The sequence below is a fragment of the Hyaena hyaena genome, unplaced genomic scaffold (assembly GCF_003009895.1).
Source record: "Hyaena hyaena isolate Hyena2069 unplaced genomic scaffold, ASM300989v1 scaffold_37, whole genome shotgun sequence".
In the NCBI taxonomy this organism is placed as follows: Eukaryota; Metazoa; Chordata; class Mammalia; order Carnivora; family Hyaenidae; genus Hyaena; species Hyaena hyaena.
The window spans coordinates 51,312-71,853 of NW_024080669.1; the positions used below are offsets into that span (position 1 = coordinate 51,312).

Here is a 20,542-nt window from a genome sequence, read left to right on the forward strand (position 1 = left end):
CTTCTTGGAAGGAAGAAGGAGGGTTGGGGAAAGTCCACTGGACTTTGGGTGGCCCCTACAGAGGGAGAGAGATGATCCAGAGTGGGGACTGTGAGTGACAACTATCAGGCACCCAGATCCTGTGTCATAACCCCCATACTTGCCAAATTTGCTGCCCTCTAACTGTTCCTCTGTGGGATTAGCAGGATGCATAAATAAACACAAGTAAAGAAATTTGTGCACAAAAGGGAAGGACCGGTGGCTGGGTTCAGGGCTCAGGGATGAAAGGTGAACTTGAGACGTGGGGTCGGCCCAGCAGTGAGCCTCAAGGGGACGTGCCGATCCAGCAGGTGTTGGGTTTACAAAGGCAGGGAGGCTGGGGAAGCCTGCAACTAGTGGGCAGCCAGAGGGGAGAGGGGTCTGGAAGTGGCAGTGGTGCAGGCCTGTGGGGGGGGGGCAATGCAGGATTCTGGGGGGGGAGGTCCCTGCATCGCTCTGAGCCCTTGCTCCTGGCCACGTCCCGTTGTGTTCCAGCCTCCCTCATTAAGGGAGTGTGTCTGTGTTAACACTTAAGCTTGGTGGGCTGCTCAGAGGCAGGAACGACTAGACCTCGTGGAGAGCTCTGGCTGTGAAGGTTGCTCAGGAAGTCACTGAGGCACCATTTCATTGGTCACTTTACTAATGTGACCAAGGAGAACACGGCCACTGGTAGCTTTGGACAACTACCAGCCAGTGGCTGTAATCACACAAATATGTACTGGGTGCCTACTATGTGCCAGGCTCTCTAGGGAGGGCTGGGGACACGGAGACAAATGAGACCGGGTCCACATCTAAAGTGTCACCTACCAAGCAGAGGTGACCAAGAGCTGCAATGCAGTGTGTTGAGTGCTCCATCCGAAAAATCACAGAAGAGCCCAACCTACTGTGGGCAGTGGGGGGTGGAGGGGGGACCAAGGGCTTCTATGAAGAGACATACCTGGACATTTCTCCTATTTCACTCATCAGGCAGGGGAAGAACTCAAGATCTTTCTGCTCTGGGTCCCAGATCTAACTCTCTTTTCCTACTTCACATTACTCGGGATCAAAAGCCACTACTATTCCCCTCCATCTGCTTGGTAAGATGGTGCCCTTTCCCACCATTCTGAAGTTCATTGTTACCACAGAACAACATTAGCATATGTTAACTTATCAATAAGATCATTTTATTTTGACTAGTCCAAGCCTAGATCGCTTTAGATTGCTTTCAACCTGTATGTTTTTTTTTAACGTTTATTCATTTTTGAGAGACAGAGACCGAGTGCAAGTGGGGGAGGGGCAGAGAGAGAGAGAGAGAGGGAGACACAGAATCGGAAGCAGGCTCCAGGCTCTGAGCCATCAGCACAGAGCCTGATGCAGGGCTCAAACCCATGAACTGCTAGATCATGACCTGAGCTGGAGATGGACACTTAACTGACTCAGCCACCAAGGCGCCTCCAACCCATGAGTCTTATGGGGAGGGGGTGGAGTAGGGGCATTTCACTACCCACACCATCCCTAAGGACAGATCCTCTGTCCACCTCAAAGCTACCCACGGGACTCTGGCTCTGCTCCCCTTGCAGCACACAGAGCCCCCACCACCTGCACAATTTCCAGCAGCTGCATCCTTCCTCAGGGTGCCTACTGCCTGTAATATCCCCTCCGACCCTCCCTCCAGTATCTTCAACATCTACTTCATTCTATCAACTCCACAAGTTTCCTGATACTTCTCTCTGTACCATCCTCATTTCTTTCTTTCCTTTTTGTTCAGAACAGTTAGTCTCCTCCAAGCTTGATCTTTGGGGAGTGGACAGCCAAGACATGGGCGGTCTCAGTGGGTTCCTGTGACGGAAGGCACAGAGTGTCCCCTCAGTTACAAAGGGCCTGCCCCCTTAGGTCCTTTCCTTGCAGGATAGAGATCCACAGAGAGATACTTGGAACACAAAGTCACTCATTCACTGTCTCATCACAGATAATCATTCACGCTGAGCAGAGAGGGAAGCACATGGTATTATTCATTTTACTCCCGAGCTGCCTTCCTGGGGGACAGCGCATATAGGTAAATTTGTTACATATTTTAGCAAGGCTGCAATGGATTGCTAGGGTGACCATATGATTTATTGGCCAAACCGGGACATTCTGAGACTTAGGCATTAACTGATCTATAACAGATGTGACCTGGGACTATCCTGGGCAAACGCCCTACAAAAAAATTCCTGGATGTTCAGGGGCCCTCAACACTCCTCAACCACATGTATCAGGCAGCGACCGCTTCCTATCCAGTGTGATTTAAACTTCATTCATTCATTCATTCATTCATTCATGCCAGGCCCTGTGGACAGCCCTATGAAGAAGACAGTCCTTGTCCTCACAAAACTTACATTCCGGTAGAAGAGGGGAGAAAGTAAACAAAGAAACGAATAGAAAACAGAATACGAGGGAGTGATGAGGTCTGAAAAGAAAATCAAAGCAGAGTGCACGTGACGGGGGAGATGTGTGGGGTGGGGAGGCAAGACCTCTCTGGGGGAGCCTCCCCAGGGAGGCTGGGAGGGGGCCACGGAAGGCTTGTGTTTTATTCTGAGAGGGGAGGCCCCTGGAAAGTTTGTGCAGGGGAATGCTGGGATTTCCTCGCACTGTAAAAAGACTCACTCTGATTACTGGTGGGGAAGATGCTGTCAAGGGGCAAGAATGGGAAAGGGAGGCCGGCAGTCGATGGTGGTGAGGTGAGGGGGGCACACGGGCCGGGGTAGGAGCTGGCCACACTCGGGAAGCACGGTAAAGATGGCGTCCTTGGGACCAGTGAGCAGGCGGGCACAGGGTGCGTCCAACGGCCCCAGACTCTGGCCCCAGCCCAGCCCTCCGTTCCTTGCAAGGCTTATTGTCAGTGTGTTCCAGCAATCCGGACCCGGACTTTGGACACCAGAAACAAGAAATAAGTGCTCCCGTAGAACAGGAGGGGGGAGGCCCCTGAACGCACTCACCTTTGGCTCTGTGATCCTCTTCCTTGGGGCACTTGCCGCCTTCCCACCATTTGCGCTTCAGAATCTCTAGGCGGTTGTTTTCCTGCAGCTGGAGAATGGCCAGGTCGAACTCATCCCGGAAAACCGAACCTGTGGGGTCGCAGGAGAGCCCAGAACACAGGGAGTGAGTGCCCTCTTCGGCGTCACTCTGCCCCTTTCCCCAGTACGCCTTCTTGCCACTTTGCCCACCTAACATCAGGAGGAGAGGAACGGGGGTGGTGGGGACCCCTGCAGGAGCCTGGCTCTCCCCTCTGTTGTTCGGAGGACCCTCCTCCCCATGGAGTTCTGGCTTCATGCAGGGCACTCGGGCCTTTCTACTTTCTCTGATGGGCACGTTCAGAACCCACGACCCATGGCCAAGAACCCAGTGGGTCAAAGTTTCAGCTTTTCAGGCAGTGGTGTGGCCCTACTTTCCCACTACTTTCTACTGAGGTTACCCAGCCTGCCCACTGATACTCAGGAAGCGGGTTTCAAGGCTTCCCATCTGCCTCCAAGAGGTAGAAATCTGGGCCATAAGCCTCTCACTTGTGTGTCAGTTGTGTGTCTTCTACTTTAATTTTTTTTAACATTTATTTATTGTTGAGAAATAGAGAGAGACAGAGAATGAGCAGAGAAGGGGCAGAGAGAAAAGGAGACACACAGAATCCGAAGCAGGCTCCAGGCTCTGAGCTGTCGGCGCAGACCCCAACACAGGGCTCGAACTCACAAACTGCGAGCTCATGACCTGAGCCGAAGTCGGATGCTCAGCTGACTGAGCCACCCAGGCGCCCCTGTCTTCTACTTGATTTAAATTAATTTCTCAAGCACTTGCAACTCTTGCTACATTACACCTGACAACTGTTTACCCAGAGCAGCCTCCAATGAGAGAAGCATCACCCCAGAGTGTGACAGAAGCCACCTCTCCTCATGTGTGTGCGGAATCTGGTCACCAGCAACCCCAAACTTCCCACCTGCCTGCTGAGTGGCCAACAACCGCTGTCCCCATCCGTCACCCTGTGCACACCGCTCCTCCCTCTGTCCTCAAACAGAAGGCTTCTGTTCAGTGCAATTCCTTTTTAATTTTTCAATGGAATATGGTCGAGGAGCTTTGGTTCTGGAATTTAGCTTTAATCACAAAAATAGGCTTAAATGAGACCGTGGAAAGCTCAATGCCCCAGCACGAGCTGAGGCCGGAGAGCATAGAGAAAAGGCTGCCAAGAGGCTGGAAAGCAACTGAGCTGCTCAGTTTTCTTGCTCAAGTTCTGTGAAGGTCTGATGTGGACAGAGGCCTGGGGGGGAAAGGCTACAGTGAAGGATGCAGACAGACGCTTGGAACAAGTAGATTTGTACCCTGAGAATTTAATAGACACAGGAATGACCTGGGGGTCTGATTGACCTGCCGACTCTCATTCTGTGGGACCGGGTAGGGCATTTCTAACAAGCTCCAAGTGGATTCCCCCCTGCTGGGCCAGAGACCCCACTTTGACAAGCAAAGAACTAGATCAGCACCCAGATCTCTTTGGACTCTGACAGCCCATGACACCACAGATGAAACCTTCCCTACTGGAGATACAACTATGCTTGGGCAGGTTAACCCCAAGCCCGCAGCACAAAATGTGTCTATGCAACCCATGTGGGCAAGCATGAAATGGCCGCGTGTATAGTAGGCACTTGATACACGTGTGCAGTGGATGGATACTCGAACTCACAGATGGTGCTAGGTGGTGCGACTAATGAACATTCCCGGTTTACAGAAGACTGTCCAGCCCAGCCAGGCATTTCAAGCATTTCCAACCTAACCTCAGCGGCACACCAGGCGCTCCGAGAAAGGATTATTCTATTTACTCCACGTTTGGCTACTTTGCTCCTACACCACTTGACTAATTGTCCATCTCATTCCTTGTTCTGTTTCTCTTAATTTCCCTCGGTCCCACCACATTGCTTATTCTCTGTGCGAAGAATGACACACATGCTATCTTTCCTGGACGTGACCTCAGCCAGATGTAAATTCTGGCTCATCAGTGGGTGGTGCGATACCCTTCTCAGCCTGATCTGAGAACTCAGACCAGCCCATACCTCACATTCCCACCTATCCTGTCTTATTGAGCTGGTGGGAGCCCTCCAGCAACACAGTCTGGTAAGCAAAGCACTGCATTTGGAAACCCAGCTCCTCTACTGACTGTGTGACCTTGGACAAGTAAGTTGCCATCTCTGAATCTCAGTTCTCTCCTCCAGGGTGGGAAGGCCCACATCTACCTCGCAGGTGGGATGACATGTGAAAATAGCATCATATCAGATATGGAATAAATACATTTCTTTCCCTTTGTCCTTCGTCATCGATAAACATTTCTGGAGTTGGTCTGCTTTATGTCAACTCTCATTAGGCCTGTTCCATGAAAACTTTTTTGAAGTCTTTGACATTTCAGTTAAATTTCTTTTAAAAAATTTTAAATGTTTTTTAAAAAATTTATTTCTGAGAGAGAGAGAGAGACAGCGTGAGCAGGGGAGGGTCAGAGGGTCAGAGAGAGAGGGAAACACAGAATCTGAAACAGGCTCCAGGCTCTGAGCTAGCTGACAGCACAGAGCCTGTTGCAGGGCCTGAACACATGAACCACGAGATCATGACCTGAGCCGAAGTCAGACGCTTAACCAACTGAGCCACCCAGGTGCCCCATTTCAGTTAAATTTCTTAAACTGCTGGAGTATTATCAAGGTGCATCTTACATTTGTTTTGTGGTTTACTCTGCCATCTTGAAATAAAATGTAAGCCAATAAATTTCTCAAAGAGGCCCATAATTTGTATATTAATGAACATCAGTGAAATATGATAGTAAGAAGGGAGTATGTGGGTTTTCAAGGGCCCTGAGTGAGGCCTCTAACTTACAGAACTGCTAGCATCAGAATTCACAGAGTTCGAGGATGAACCGTATCATTGCCTATGCTCAATGGCTTGGTTTCTGATCAGTCTTTAAGGAGTCCTCTGCTTTTATCAAATAACACAAGGGACTAGATGGGGAGGACACCAATGTTCCTCCTAAACAGGCTAAGTGTGAGACACTGTAGTAAGGCACCTGACTGGATTATTAGGTTTACCCCTCAACTGGCCCAATTTTACAGAATAACTGAGATTCAGAGAACTTAAATAACCTATCTGAGGTCCCACAGCCAGGAGCCAGGTGCATTCCTGGGTCTGCCTGACTCCAAAACCATACTTTACATACCCCACAGGTATATAGTGAAGCCTACAGAGTTCTGAGTTAGGTAAATATCAAGAGAAGGTGCGTGTAAGGTAACAGCAAAGTTGTATATACTATATATTGATCTCCCCACATGGTTTGATGGCCTCAGTTCCTGCCTTTTGCTCTGCTGCCTTGTACAGGACAACCTCCTATAAGAACAGCATTAAGCAAGGACAGCCCTATACGGCATGGCTCTCAGTGGTGGGTGGGGGAAGGGTGCATGTCCCAAGCATCTGGGGAACATTTTCAGATGCCCTCTTCAGTCCACAGAGCAGTTCAACGTGTTCCCCCACATCTTCTGGTGGAGGTACTATCAAGGCATGAATATCCTTCAGAAAGCACAGCTGGACAGCTGGGACACCTTTCTGGAAGCCAAACAACCCTACCCTACACTGGAAGGTGCACAGCTGTATACAGAGTTCTATTGCCCATTCTCAATTATGTACATGGATTTGAAGTAGATGGGTCTAAGAGCGCACAAACTGATCTGAAAGTTACCCCATCTATCATGTCCATCTCCTTTTGTAATAAGCCTTTCACCAGGGACACTAGCAGCAAGATTCGTGGAGTTTATCATCTCTTCCTTCTCCTTCCCACCGATGGTAGAGAGTCCATCAACAGAGAAATGGGAAAAGGGCAGGAAGCAGAAGGGAGAACAAAAGCCCTAAAGAATCCACCGAGGGCATCAACACGCCCTTTAGTAATTAATTTCTAACTAATCAATTAGCCCTTCAAGAACTAAAGATTGAGAACTGATAACTGATTCATGGAAGTATGGTGGTTTGCTTATTTTTTTTAACCTGGAAAATGCCCACCTAAAGTCCCTGTTAAGTGGTTCTAGAACAGGGTTGTCGAGTTCAATGTTGCATTCAGAGGTCCTAGCTACTCTGACCCTGCCTGGATGGGGCTACCCAAAGAGGCTGGTCCTCTCCCGCATACCGACTGGCATGCCAATCCCATAGCCCTTGGTGTCCAGCAGGCCCCCAATCTGAGTGAGGTTGCAGTTTCGCTGCCGGTAGTACTCATTCATGGTAGATTCCAGAAGGAAGGCGTAGTTGGAATTCAACACCCTGGCGATCCCCTCCTCTGTGCTCTTCACGAACACACTTGGCTGCTTAGAATACATGTAATTCCACATGCGTTGGTAGGTCTGATAGCGGGAATTCTGGGAAAAGAACACAAGGAAGCAGGCTTAAGAAAAGAGGAAGAACTGTTGGGCACATTGTCAGCGTGGAGGCTGATGCGGGGCTCCAACTCACAAACCGTGAGCTCACGATCTGAGCTGAAATCCAGAGTCAGACACTCCACCAACTGAGCCACCCAGGCACCCCAGGAAATGTTGGTTTTAAAAGGGAGGGAATCAGAGTGGACCTTAAAATCCTGGCTCCTCTATTACTCAACCCCCTCATTATATTCAATAGCCTTTTCCTTTCTTGTCTCTCAACTGCCATCACATCATGGCAGGAGCAGGGATTGTTCCTAGGATACCTCTGACAGAAAAGCAAGGATGAACAGGGCCCTAAGGCACTGTAAACTCTATATACTGGTTTGATCACTGGTTTTTGCCCCATCTACCACCCTTGAGAGGTCTTCCACTGCCAGCCTCCATGTTCTGATAGAATTAAATGGAAATTCTGGTTGTGTCCTTTGCTAGAGTCCTTCAGGCTGGAGGTAGCAGACTCCGTCTTGTCAGGACTTCTAAGAGACACCATCTGAAGGAAGAGTGTCTGCTCTTTTCTGTCGACCTAAGCCAACTTATCAATCACATATCCAGCACTGGCCTCTCTTTTACAAATAATAACAAAACTGAGAGAATTCTAGGAATCTATCCACACCTGGGTTTGTGTGATGCCTTCAGCAGTTGCAGGGCCCACAGGCACTGAGACTGTATGGGAAACAGAAAACTGAAGGCCCTGGACAATTGTGGCATGTGAAAATGGACGTCATGGGTAGTAGGTTGGTTAGACATCTATTAACTGCAGGGTAAATCTGCTTTCTTAGAGGTCCCGAAGCATAGGAAAACTGCTCCTCATGTCTGGCCCAGATCTGCCAGTCTTGGTGATCAGTCACTTGGTTTGTCAGCTAACACACAACTGTGGCAAGGTCTTCTCTGGAGCCTTCCAAGGAAACCTCAAAGCCAACAGGGTTCTGATCTGACACCTGTCTAGTTTGGGATATATGACACCAGTTCATCCTTACCCCGTGTTCCTCATACTTCAGATATTTGTGTATTATTCTACTTTTGTTTTGTCTAAGTACTATCTATACAATTTAACCCACTTAACCAAACTTAAATGTCTACATTAGCTTCATCTTATGCAGCAGTATAAATAAAAGTACAGGTTAGATTCACTGCATTTACTTATGTTTTTCTAATATCCATTAAGACAAATATGACACTATTGCCTTTAAAAGAGAGTTTCAACACATTGTAGTTAAAACCATCTCAACTACCACTAACAGTTCTTGTACAGCACTTTGGGAGGCTGATATTAACCTCAAAGTGCTTTGGGGCCCTCATTCCAGGGGTATTTTGCAGAGTGGGGGGGAAAAATGAGCCCCAACTGAACCTCCAAATCAGATGTTCAACAGAGAGAATGGGATGAGGATTGATGTTTTTATCTCCAGAGGACAAACAGCTCAACTGTATTCTGCCCAGCTCCCCATGTTGGTGAGCAACCAAATGGGTTTACTTGGAAGAAGGTCATGCTGGAGCCTCCGTGAATTGTGCCGTACTCAATGGCGGTCTGGTCAGCCAGGTCATCCACTGACTCAATGGGCACATCCATGCGTTGCACAGTCAGGAAGGCTGCCAGGTTGGCCGTGTAGGATGAGATGATGATCAGCGTGAATGCCCACCTATGTAGGAAAAGATCAGGAAGTCATCATTGCCCGGGCACTCCCAGGAGCTTTAGCCTCCATCCCCAATCCTGCTGCGACATAAGAGAGACCAGGTGTCCCTCTGGGGAAGGGGGTCCCAGCTCGGTGGGTGGAAAGAGAAAGGAGGCAGGGCATATGATGTCAACAGAAATGAATAGAGTGTGTGAGGGTTGCTTGGAAGACCCTTAATTTTTTTTCTTATTTCTGAAAGAAGGGGATTATTGGGTTGCTATTCCAAAGAGGTGTGTCCATGCACATGAGACTGTCTGGGAGACTGTGAGAAATGAGTTAGGGAATGAGCTAAGGGTGCCAGCTCTGGGGGCTCTGTTTAGAACCAGGGCTGGGTTGGCTGCCTCTGTCTTCTCATGGTACAGTCAACACTCAGATGAGCATTTTCATGGACTGAGCGCCTGCCCTGAGCCACAGATATGATCTCATGTACCCCTTACAACTAAGGGAGGTAAAATTCTTACCCCAATTTTGCTGATGAGTAACTTGCCAAGTGACACACTGATACATCCATATTTTCAAACCAGTTCTAGAAACCAGAAACCCTTTGAGACAGAATGGGTGACAAGCACCTGTGAACGGCTAAGAAGCTGGGATTAGAAACTACCCTTACAATGGGCAAGCTCTTCCGAAATAGAAGAGCATTTTATTGGGTAGAGCAAACTCATTTAAAATTAGAATAGTTTTGCAAGTCAGGCAGTGTGCACGCTACAGGCGTTAAAACTAGTTTGTTCACTTAAGTAGGTTAAATAAGCCTTCTACCATCTGGTCAGCAGTGTGGGTCTGCATCCCAATCCATTTGTTTATAGGAGTTCAAAGACATATCTGAGCACAATTGAGGCTGGATAATCACAAATTCTGAATCAGTGGAGTCTGAATTAATGAGGCTTTACTCATTATGAAGACACTGCCAACTAACGCACAGTGTTTGCCACAGGATTCAGAGGCCGGCAGCTTCCAGGAGACTTTTAAGAGTGGGAAGTTCCATTGTCTCCTTTGCCTCTGTGCCCAAGGACCTTTGTTGGCTGCCTCCCAGGTGTGAAGTGACAGGGGCATCTACCGACTCCATGGGTGCATCTCTATGCCAGACCACCAGTGAAGTGAGCTGGTTTTAGTTCTGGCCTTGTTCCCCTACACCTGTGAGACCTCGGGGGGAAAGCCCCATGACGTCCTCTGCCCGTCTTTGGAGAATTGTGACATCAAACGAGATAGTACGTCATTGGTGACTAATATTCTGTAAAGGACCAGATGAATGGGAGATATAGAGAAATGCAGAGATAGACCCTCACACTCAACATTGGATGAAAATCATCTGGTCAACTTCCCTACTTGTGACCTATACGAGCCTGTGTCCTTCCATTCTTAAGACCTGTTTTCCTTGTTCCTGCCTCAGCTGATTCACCCTTCTGGAAGTTCTTTCTTGTGACCATCCCCCAGAGGAGGTAACATTCCAGACACTGGTGCCCAAAGGCGGAAACGCCACTTTTCCTTTCCTTTACACAGGCTGAGAAGGAGGGGAGAGAACCAGGGCTGGAAGTCCTATAGGCTGTGACAGCCAAACCCGACAGTGAGTTTTTACGTGAGGGTGGGGAACGGTACCGAGCAAATGTGTCTCTCTACGCTATACACGTACATACATATATATGTGTGTGTGTTTCATTCCCCCGCCCCCGCCGCCCATAATACTCAAATAGCCACTATGAGTCCGCACATTTCTGTATCATTTTCAAGTTTTCAAATTGCATTTCCATGCATCGAATCATTCGACCGTGTTCTTTTTGCCCGGGACGAGCCAAGAGGGGAAGGGAGTTTCAGGCTGAGGCTGGCAGACTGCCCGCATGGATAGCTCCCGAGGTCCTGTCCGGCTTTGAGCCACGAAGAATTTGCCTTTCCCTCCACCGGCTGAGGTAGATAGGTCAGGCAAGGCCCCAGAGCCAGGCGCAGAGGGACAAAGTTCGAGAGAGCTGGTAGAGGCGGCAAGATGTGACAGCCGCGTTTGAATTCTTCCAGCAGGGGAGTCCTGCTTCCCATTCCCATTTGCATAAATCTGCATATGCCTTGGCAGGCCCAGCCACTCAACCTCAGGTCAATTTCAGGCCAGCAAGTCACAATCCCTTTGTAGGGGGCCTTACCAGGTGGCACAAACAGTGCCCGACCTGGTGCTTCCAGGCCTTCTGAGCTAGTGGGATGCAGCCCAGCTCCCTGCGAATCCATTTTGAAAGGCAGAGCTCTCTGTGAGGTTCCTGCCTACCAGAAGCCAGAGCAGAGCTTATATGAGGATCCCCTGGGAGTCCCCACCCCACTGGGCTTGGCCCCTTCTCTTCCCCAGATCTTACCAGACGCCACTGACACAGCGGGTGGATAAGGCTCGGGGGGCGATGGTGGACCCCTGCTGCATGAAGCCCCCAACAGGAAACCAGAGGCTGTTGCCAAGGGAGTACTGATTCACCAGGAGGTTGCACCGGCCCTGGGCACACGGGTGTGGGCTGTACCACTCGTAGGGGGTCAACCTGGGGGAGAAAAGGAACACAGATGAGTGCCATGGACAGTGGGCGTGATGGAAAGTGCTGGAGTCTGTAGCAGCAGCTCTCCTTTCTGGCCTCACCTCTGTACTTCAGGAAGGACCCGGCCTGTGGCCTTGGGCAAGTCACTTCCCTCTGTTTGGCGCGGATTTTCCCAGCCCCCAAAATGAAGGGGCTGGACCACGTTGGCTGTTTTCGAACTGTTTTTCTTTCATCAAAAAAAAAAAAATTATTTTGGGGACATCTGGGTGGCTCAGTCAGTTAAGCGTCCAACTTCGGCTCAGGTTAGGATCTCACAGTTTGTGGGTTCGAGCCGAGCATTGGGCTTTGTGCTGACAGCTCAGAGCCTGGAGCGTGCTTTGGATTCTGTGTCTCTTTCTCTCTCTGCCCCTCTCATGCTTGCTCTCTGTCTCTCAAAAATAAATCAATGTAAAAAATTTTTTTAAATTATTTTTTCAAAATAAATTATGACATAGAACTCCAAATCTAGATAAAAGTGACTGAAAGCTGGGAGGGTCAGGGGTGGACGGCGGGGAAGCTCCATATTCTGCACCCCCCAGTCCCCCAAAGTGGTCACGGCGGGATCCCAGGGTCCCATAGAGCCAGTTTGAAAACACTCAGCCCAGAACAGTTGTTCTTGAACTTTGCTGGAATCACCAAAAAGGCTTGTTAAAACACAGACTGCTGGGCTGGGCCCCTGAAGCTTCAGATTCAGTAAGTCTGGGCGAGGCCCAAGAATCTGCGAGTTCTTCGGTGATGTGATGAACTGGTCCAGGGACCACACTGAGAAACACTGGCCTAGATGGTCCCTCGGACCGAGGGTCTCAACCCTGTTTCTGTCTCACACTCACCTGGGAGCTTTGAAAGAAATGTCAATGACTAGATTCTACTCCCAGAGGTTCTGATTTAATTTGTCCAGGTGGGGCTTGGGCCTCAGTATTTTTTAAAGACACCCCCTCTCCCCCGAGGTTAGTGTGATGGGCACACAGGGCTGAGAAGGGCCACTCTAAGCTCCCTGTCCCCTCCCCCCCATGTCCAGGATGCCCTGTCTTCCTGCACACCAGACACGCCTTCCCTCCCCTGCTCAGTGGCCCTGGCAAGTCTCCCAAGCAAAGCCTCCCAGCTCAGACGAGAGAGGTATCTGGGTGTGTGCCGAGCAGGGCAGGCACTTGTGCTCACAGGGTACTATTAGCATCACTGGTCTTCCTGTCCCTCCCCCAGCCTGTCTGCACCCGCTCTACAGTGGCTCGCCCACATTTCCACTGCCGCCTCTTGTTCCTGAAGATGACACCAGTGTGTCATCGCTGGCCCGCGTCCTGACAAGTGCTTCTTCTCTCTGTGGCCTACGGAGCTGGTTTGTGCTCAGTGCTTCCCAAGTCTACAGGCCATTGGAAGTGCACTTCAAAAAGACAGATTCCCCGGCCCCAGCCCTGGAGGTATTGAGATGATTGGACCTGGGAATCAAATGTTTAAAAGCTCCCCATCTGACTTGGATATCAGCTGGCTTGGGAAGGGCTGCCTTAGATCAGTGGGTTCCAAACATTTTTTTTTCACCTCTAAAATCTTACCCAGAAGTACAATAGCTCAAGAGATAATAGTGGAGCTGGTTTGGATGAAGAGGAATTGAGGCTCCAGAGATCTGGCTGCCCCATTTCTTCTCATCTCCCGAATCTCTGCATCTCCTGAGAGCCTTCATGCCCTATGGAACCCTGTTTGAAAACCAGTACCTACCAAGGTAGGTAAATTATCCTGGGTTTATGTGTTTTATACACACACACACACACACACACACACACACACGGTATAATCAGACCTTTATTACATTTCTTTTTTGGTTAATATTTTTGATAATGCTGGATCCTAGGGGTAGTGAGTAAGAGGAGTGTGTGTGTATGTGTGTGTGTGTGTGTGTGTGTGTGTGTGTGTCCGTGTCCAGGACAGGGAAGAAGGGCTGTTTATGCCCCCGGGACTGGTTGAAAAGCTTCAGCTGCGGTGGGTATGATGAAGCAGGCTTATATGTCTGTATATCTACGAACCGAGCCCTAAGACTATTTCCAGGGCCTTCGAGGTCCCTCGAGAGCTGTGGTTGGCTGCCCACAGGGGCTCAATCTAAGGGGGCAAGAGTGGATTTCAGAGCAGTGGAGCCAGGGCCCAGGCAGACAGCTTCCTAAAAGCTGCAGCAGACAGTGCGGTGGAGTGGAGAGGCAAAGTGTCACAGAGCGTGCTGGCCTCCTGCATGTCTCATCCGTTGTCACGGACAACAGCTCCTTGACAGTGGCCATGCCTACAGGCCCAGGGGGTGGGTGAGTGGTACACAGCGGCCTCTGAAGACTACCAGCTTATAAGCAAGGCCTTACTCCATCTGGCTGGATCTCATGGGCTCAGGGCGATGTCCCTGAACTTAGCTTTGATCTCCACTGGAGGAGACATGGACCGGGTGATACCACACTCCCTGGGCGGGCGGGGAGCTGCCCTGGGGCTTAGGGACCCCGTGGTTCAGTAGGGGCTCCGTGTTCTAACTGGGAGAGAGCCCATGATCTCCCTGAGCAGACATGCTCTTGGGGAAGACCCTGCCAGGCAGAGCTGGGACAGACGCTAGAATCCTCTGGCCTCGCCCTGGTGGCCCTGAGGCAAAGGAGACGGCTATGGAGTGGAGGCAGCTGGAACAGAGTCATTGCTAGTTCCCTTGAAGCTCATTCTATGGTTCTCTGCTTCCAGGGAACAGCCCTTTCGGGTCCCCCACCATGGTCAGCTGAGCACTGAGCAGGGAGCCGGGATTCTGAATGCGTGACCCCTGGACCACTTGGGCTTGTTCTGTTTCGGGACAGGTAAGCTGGCTTTCTGGAAGCCCAGGCTGATCCAATGGGCCAGCCGCAGAGAGAAACGATCCTCTGTGTACACATTCACGGGCGGCCTTAGCCATGAGATGCTCTCAGTTTCTTCTATAGGCCCAGGGCTGGTTTCTGTTTCCAGGGAGAGGGGAGGGCTTAATTGTCCCCAACCCCTGATCTGGACCAACTGTCTCAACTCCACACTACTTGTAAATGCTTTTCTCCATCCTGCCCTCCTGTCCTGTACCACCCTCCGTACTCCCATTCACCAAGACAGCTGTGTTTTCCCTGGCAGATCAGGGCTGGGGAAGGGCCAGGCCCTCTTCAGAGGGAACCTAGTCCATTGCCCATGCCACGTGGCCTCTGGTCCCCTCGCTTGGGATGCATGGGCCCTGTTTCTTGTCACTTAGCACTCTGTGGCACATTCTGGTGAGGTCTGATGCCACGAAAGCCAAATGCAGTGCTCTATCCGAGTGATCTTCCTGCCTCCCTCCTCCCTGCCTCTCTCTCCCAAGGCCCCCACCCAAACAGGGGGCCCAGAGACAGGGGAGGAGGTGGGGGAAGAGGCAGGGGTGAAGGAGCAAATCCAGACAAGCTCACCTGTCTGCACCACGCACCTTCGAGAAACGTGTGCGTAGGTGTGGGGACCGATAGTGCCAGGTGGACACCAGCGCAGGGGGCAGACCCCTCTGGAGTCCCTCTGCCCCTCCCTCCGTGTAGCTCCAAGGTGTCCTGCTCCCCACCCCTCGCATGCAGTTCTCCGCGGCGGACACGAGGTGGCGGTGTGAGGACAGGGACGGGGAGAGGAGCCTCACCGAGCCACCAGGAAGAGGACGCAGCTGACGGCCAGATAGGCTAGAAGCATGAAGAGCCAGACGCCTGGAGAAAACGGGTCCAGGAAGGAGAAATAGCCAGGTTTGCGTCCCTGGAAACAGAGACAAGAACAAGAGTCACCGTATACATCAGTCAGGATGGCCCCGGGCAGGGCAGGGCAGCGGAGGGCACGGGGAGGGCAGGTGTGGCCCCAGATGGCATCGCCTCGGGTTCTGGGTGACTGGTTTCAATGGCCGTGGGGCCCAAGGTGCAGAGGGGCTCCTCCAAGACCCACTCGGCCCCGATCGCAGCAGATGAAACCAGGGAACAGATAGAGCCATGGCACTTCCTAGGAGGAGGGAAGCTTTGTGCGGGGCAAGTGCAGCAGCCCTCGGTGCCCCCCGTGTACTGCCCCGTGTCTCCATCCCTGGGGACAGCGTGGCAGGCTCAGGGGCACCTCAGAGCCGCTGGTGTCTGCGGTGCTGGAGTGCAATAGCACCCCCTTGGACACTCACGTCTTTCTCACGAGGATGTGAATGTAGCAGGTCCCTGGGTTTTTTTGTTTGCAGGGTGATCTCACACATAGTGAGATTTCTCCAGTAAGCCTCAAAACGGTGCCATGAGGCAGATTATTATTTTCATTTTACCAGCGAAGAAACCAAAAGCCAAGGGCAGTCAAGAGACACGTCCAAGGTTACACAGCTCATACGTGGAAGAGCCGAGTCTCAGATGCGTGTCTTCTGACACACAGCTCGGGGCTCTTGCCACAACGCTGTAGGGAAATGTGGGTTGTTTCCAGCCCAGGGATGGGCCTGACCAGAGTCCTAGGAGACTATGGACGGGGCTAGGGACAGAACCCTGGGCACCAAGCTCCCAGACATTTTCTGGAGGAGAACAAAACGGAATGAGCTGTCTGCTGTCTGCAGGTCTTGGATAAGGGCACACCTTTCTCTGGTCTTGGTTGGAGGTACCTTCGATCAAAGGTGACACACTGGTGGCTTACCACAGACAGCCCTCACCCAATGTGTTTACCCTGCAATGTTTACTCATTCTGTATTAGTTGCTAACATTAAGTGATTGGGAGATCCCATGTAAAAATCCAGATTTCTGGACTTTTTTTTTTTTTTTTTTTCCCAACAAAATGGTGCAGTCTGGAAACACTGGAACTCCATTGTCAACCGGCTGGAGCTCAGTGGTGGTCGCCCCTCTACAAACATCCTGCTGTCTCCAGCTCTTCCCTCTCTCTGCCCTTCCACACCCCTGCAGTTTCTCTGGGCAAATGGACATGAATTCTAGTGCCCTGTCGCTCATGACTATTTCCTTCTGTGTCTCTTGACAGAGAAATACCCAGGGGGAGAAAAAAAAATAGCTCATTGTTGCTTTCTGAATCTGAAACCCCATTAGATGCTCGGTGTCAGAAATCTATACCTGATTATATCACAACGAGTGAATTGAAGAAAATGACAGCACTATTTAAAGCTGCCATATTTGGTTATGGGCGATAAGGAATGACACACAGTCGTGGGAAAAACTCCTGGAGACTCGAGTTTTAAAACATAGAACATCACACAAACGAGGATCAAGACATAAACACAGCTCTGCTGGAAATGTATCAGTCGTGTTGGCAAAGGAACATCTGATTCTACTTGTGATTGACTGACGCCAACCAAAAGAGCCAAGAGTGGGCAGTTACTTGAGATTCTGGTCTGGGGCTTATACCCCCTTGATTTGGGCTGGGCCCAAGCTGTTTATATGATGCCAAAGAGAAGTATGTTACTTGCAGGCTCTGAACACTTACTATTTTTTTTTTTTTTTCTATGTGGATGCTTCAGATCGCTTCCTTCCCCCAAAGATATCTGAGTTACTGGTGCTTGGGGGCAAATCAGGTGTCATATGCCACAGGCATTTCTTCCAAATAACAGATTTTCCTGAACCCAGAGGATATATGATGGCGATATCTTCCTTCTGAAGAGCTCAAAATGTTTCACTAGGTTCCCTTGATTTCAATACCCAGTCCTCTATATTGACAGATGGAAGAACGGAGACCCGGGGAGGTTCAGTGCCTTGCTCAAATCAGTGGTGATGCCTTCAATTTCTCTGGTGCTCATTTGTCAAGCCACATCACAGAGATGCCACCTCTCTTTCATTCATGTGGCTGCTGGACAGCATCCTCTCCTTTTTTATCTTTGTGACTTGCTCCAATAAACTCCTTAATTAATCTCATGCCTGATCCCCAATGCCCACAGAATCCCAACCTACTCTGTCTCGACCCCTTAATGTATACTTAAACATTATTTATTTATGCCCACCATCATTTATGTTGACTCTGTCGTATTTATGGGCATTTGTGTTGATTTATACCCATCTCTGTTGACTGTGGGTTGGGCCAGTTCATGGTGGTAGATAATGGATTATAGCCAGTCTATGCCCCAAACATCTAGGACAGGCTAAGCCCTGCAGACAGAGCTAGAAATTAGAGGGCCCCCAAATTTAACTAGTTCCTGGACTTCTGTAACGTGCTTCAGGCTGACCCTATCAGAGCCAGCATTCTTGATGCTGTCTGATGGTAGGAAAGACTCAAGGGGCTGGTCACCAAATGATCACAATCTCAGCATGGTAAGGACCGTTGAATGTCAGCACTGGACTTGCAAAGTGGCACTACACTTCCTGTGCATGTCGAAAATTCCTCTTATCCATAAAAACAACCTGGTGACAGATACTGAACTCTACGTGTACTAGGAGAAATGAATTATATTAAGAATGCAGGTGCTTTCCCAGGGTCTGGAGCAAGATGCATGAGGATACCAGAGCCAGGTAATGCAGGACAGGTAGTGAGTTCAGACACAGACTCCGAGGCTGGCTTGTCCAGGATTGAATTCCGGCTTTGCCACTTAGAACTGTGTGACCCTGGACAAGTTGCTTAACCTCTCTGGGCCTCCATTTCCTCTTTTGTAGCATGAAGGTAACAATAAAACCTACTTCAGGGGGTTGCTTTGGGAGCTAGATGAGTTAACACATAGTAAGGGCTACACATGTATTGATTTCCCTCTAATGGTGCCGTGAGGGAAGGGGGAGGGGGGAGGAAGTAAGTGACAAAGGACGGAACTTCTTTTTATGTTGATTATCCCTCAATGGACAAGAATCCCTTTTTCTGTGTTCTGTAGTGACACACACTAAAGATGTTTGGCGGGGAGAATGCCATGTGACCATAGTCACTTTCTGTAACTCCTACTAGAGTTTCTATGTGTTACAATACACGAATAGTGAAGATTCGCCAGGGCTTTCCAGGGAAGCCATTAGTGGCGATACAAGGCTCTCTTCTGGAAGGATGGCTTTTATTTATTTATTAAAAAAATTTTTAAATTTTTTATTTATTTCTGAGAGAGAGAGAGAGAGAGAGAGAGAGAGCAGGGGAGGGGAAGAGAGAGAGGGAGACACAGAATCTGAAACAGTCTCCAGGATCCGAGCTATCAGCACAGAGCCCAATGCGGGGCTCGAACCCACGAACCATGAGATCATGACCTGAGCCGAAGTCAGCCACCCAACCGACTGAGCCACCCAGGCACCCCAGCAGAAGGATGACTTTTAGGCAGAAGGATGACCTGTTCAGCCTTAGCCTTTCTGCCAAAGTCACAGACAGAGTGGGTCAGATGTGTGGCGGATTCTTCCGTGTCTATGGAAGGGCTGTGTATCCTAGTCACCATTTCCTCAGTGGTGACATCACACAAGTTAGTGATACTGACTCTCTTCCTACCCCCTCCCCTCTCCCCACGTCCTCCATGTGGTTTTGTCAGTCTTTAGAACTAAATGGCAACATATTCAGAGTTTTCTTTCAACTCCTGGCTATGGTTTGATGGTCAATAAAATACCCTTTAGGGCTGAAGAGATAAAAGAACAAAGTCTCCACATGTCCTTCTGGAAGGGGCAGAAGAAGATGATTTCCTCTTGTCCCACCCCAGGAACCCATGGACAGCTTTCCTCAGTGTATCTACAATGGCTCGTCTTGATGAAAGTTGGGTCTAGCATGCACTTCCCACCCATGAAGCCAAGAGGAGAAAAGAAGTAAGCAATTACTTCCTCCTCACAAAACCTACCCACGTGAGTTTGTTGCCTGTGTAACCCACATACTAGCTTATCTATTTTAACTCTGCTGATTGGAAATCTAGTACGAGGAGACGTGAGTTCTAATCCTGGCAATGACTTTGAATTGCTGAGTGATTCAAGACAAGCTGCTCAACCTCTCTGGGTGCAGTTTTTCTTCATCCAAAAGATGGGACCCAACGATCAACACGAAGGAGGAATGTGAGGATTACTGAAGTAATGTTGATAAAACACCTTAAGGTTCTTGTGATAGGAACGCTCAGTAAATAACCGATATTAAAAGATTTGATGTTCGGGAAACCATATTTCCATTATATGGACTAACATGTTACTTAGCCCTAAGGAACAGAACTCTATTCATTTTCTCTTTTCTTACAGCAGAGTATTAAGCAGAATTAGAAATGACTCACTGGTTTACTTAGCATTGTTCTCCATTTTTCTAGACAGTCTTTCCGAAATGAAACAGACCTTCTTGAAAAAATGGGTAATAGATCCAGCGAAAATGCTGGGCATTAATTTAATGTTGGCATTTATTTCTCTCTCACTTCTTAATCACTGTCTGCTCTTTTATTTTTTCACTCTTCTTGACAGAGAAGACTTGAGCTAAGAGTTAAGAGAAAAGAACAGAGTATAAAACTTTCCCACTTGTTACTCACAGGTAGAGCAGGACAGTACAGGGAAGAAACAGTAAAGTCACGTTTTCAAGGTAGTCCAAGGTGCTCTGACTGGCTTGGGACACTATATGGGATAGTATAGTATAGTATAGTATAGTATAGTATAGTATAGCATCGTATAGTATGGTATGGTATAGACAGTATCCTCAGATTAGAAAGGATTCTGAGGGTAGCCTGGGTGGCTCAGTTAGTTAAGTGTCCGACTCTAGATCTCAGGGTCGTGGAGAACTTTCAAAGTCCTTTTTAAAAAAAATGTTTACTTATTTTTGAGAGACAGAGCATGCATGGGGGAGGAGCAGAGAGAGAGAGGGCAACACAGACTTGGAAGCAGGCTCTGGGCTCTGAGCTGTCAGCACAGAGCTCGACGCAGGGCTTGAACCCCTGAAGAGATCATGACCTGAGCCGAAGTCAGATGCTTCACTGACTGAGCCCCAGGCGCCCCCCTCTTTTTTTTAAGTAGAAAAAAAAAGGATTTTGAAA

The 20,542-nt window shown here is 49.4% G+C and overlaps 1 protein-coding gene across 2 annotated transcripts in view; it reads right to left on the reverse strand.

Annotated features, from left to right (window-relative positions):
• Nucleotides 1-20,542, reverse strand: part of GRIK4 (glutamate ionotropic receptor kainate type subunit 4) — a 432,944-nt gene that overhangs the window by 16,854 nt on the left and 395,548 nt on the right. For both annotated transcript variants that reach the window (XM_039229403.1, XM_039229402.1), the window contains 5 exons: nt 15,290-15,399; nt 11,458-11,631; nt 8,926-9,091; nt 7,172-7,397; nt 2,976-3,104 (listed from right to left, as the gene is read on the reverse strand). In XM_039229403.1, the coding sequence (XP_039085334.1) occupies nt 2,976-3,104; nt 7,172-7,397; nt 8,926-9,091; nt 11,458-11,631; nt 15,290-15,399 (805 nt within the window). The remainder of the gene's footprint in view (nt 1-2,975; nt 3,105-7,171; nt 7,398-8,925; nt 9,092-11,457; nt 11,632-15,289; nt 15,400-20,542) is intronic.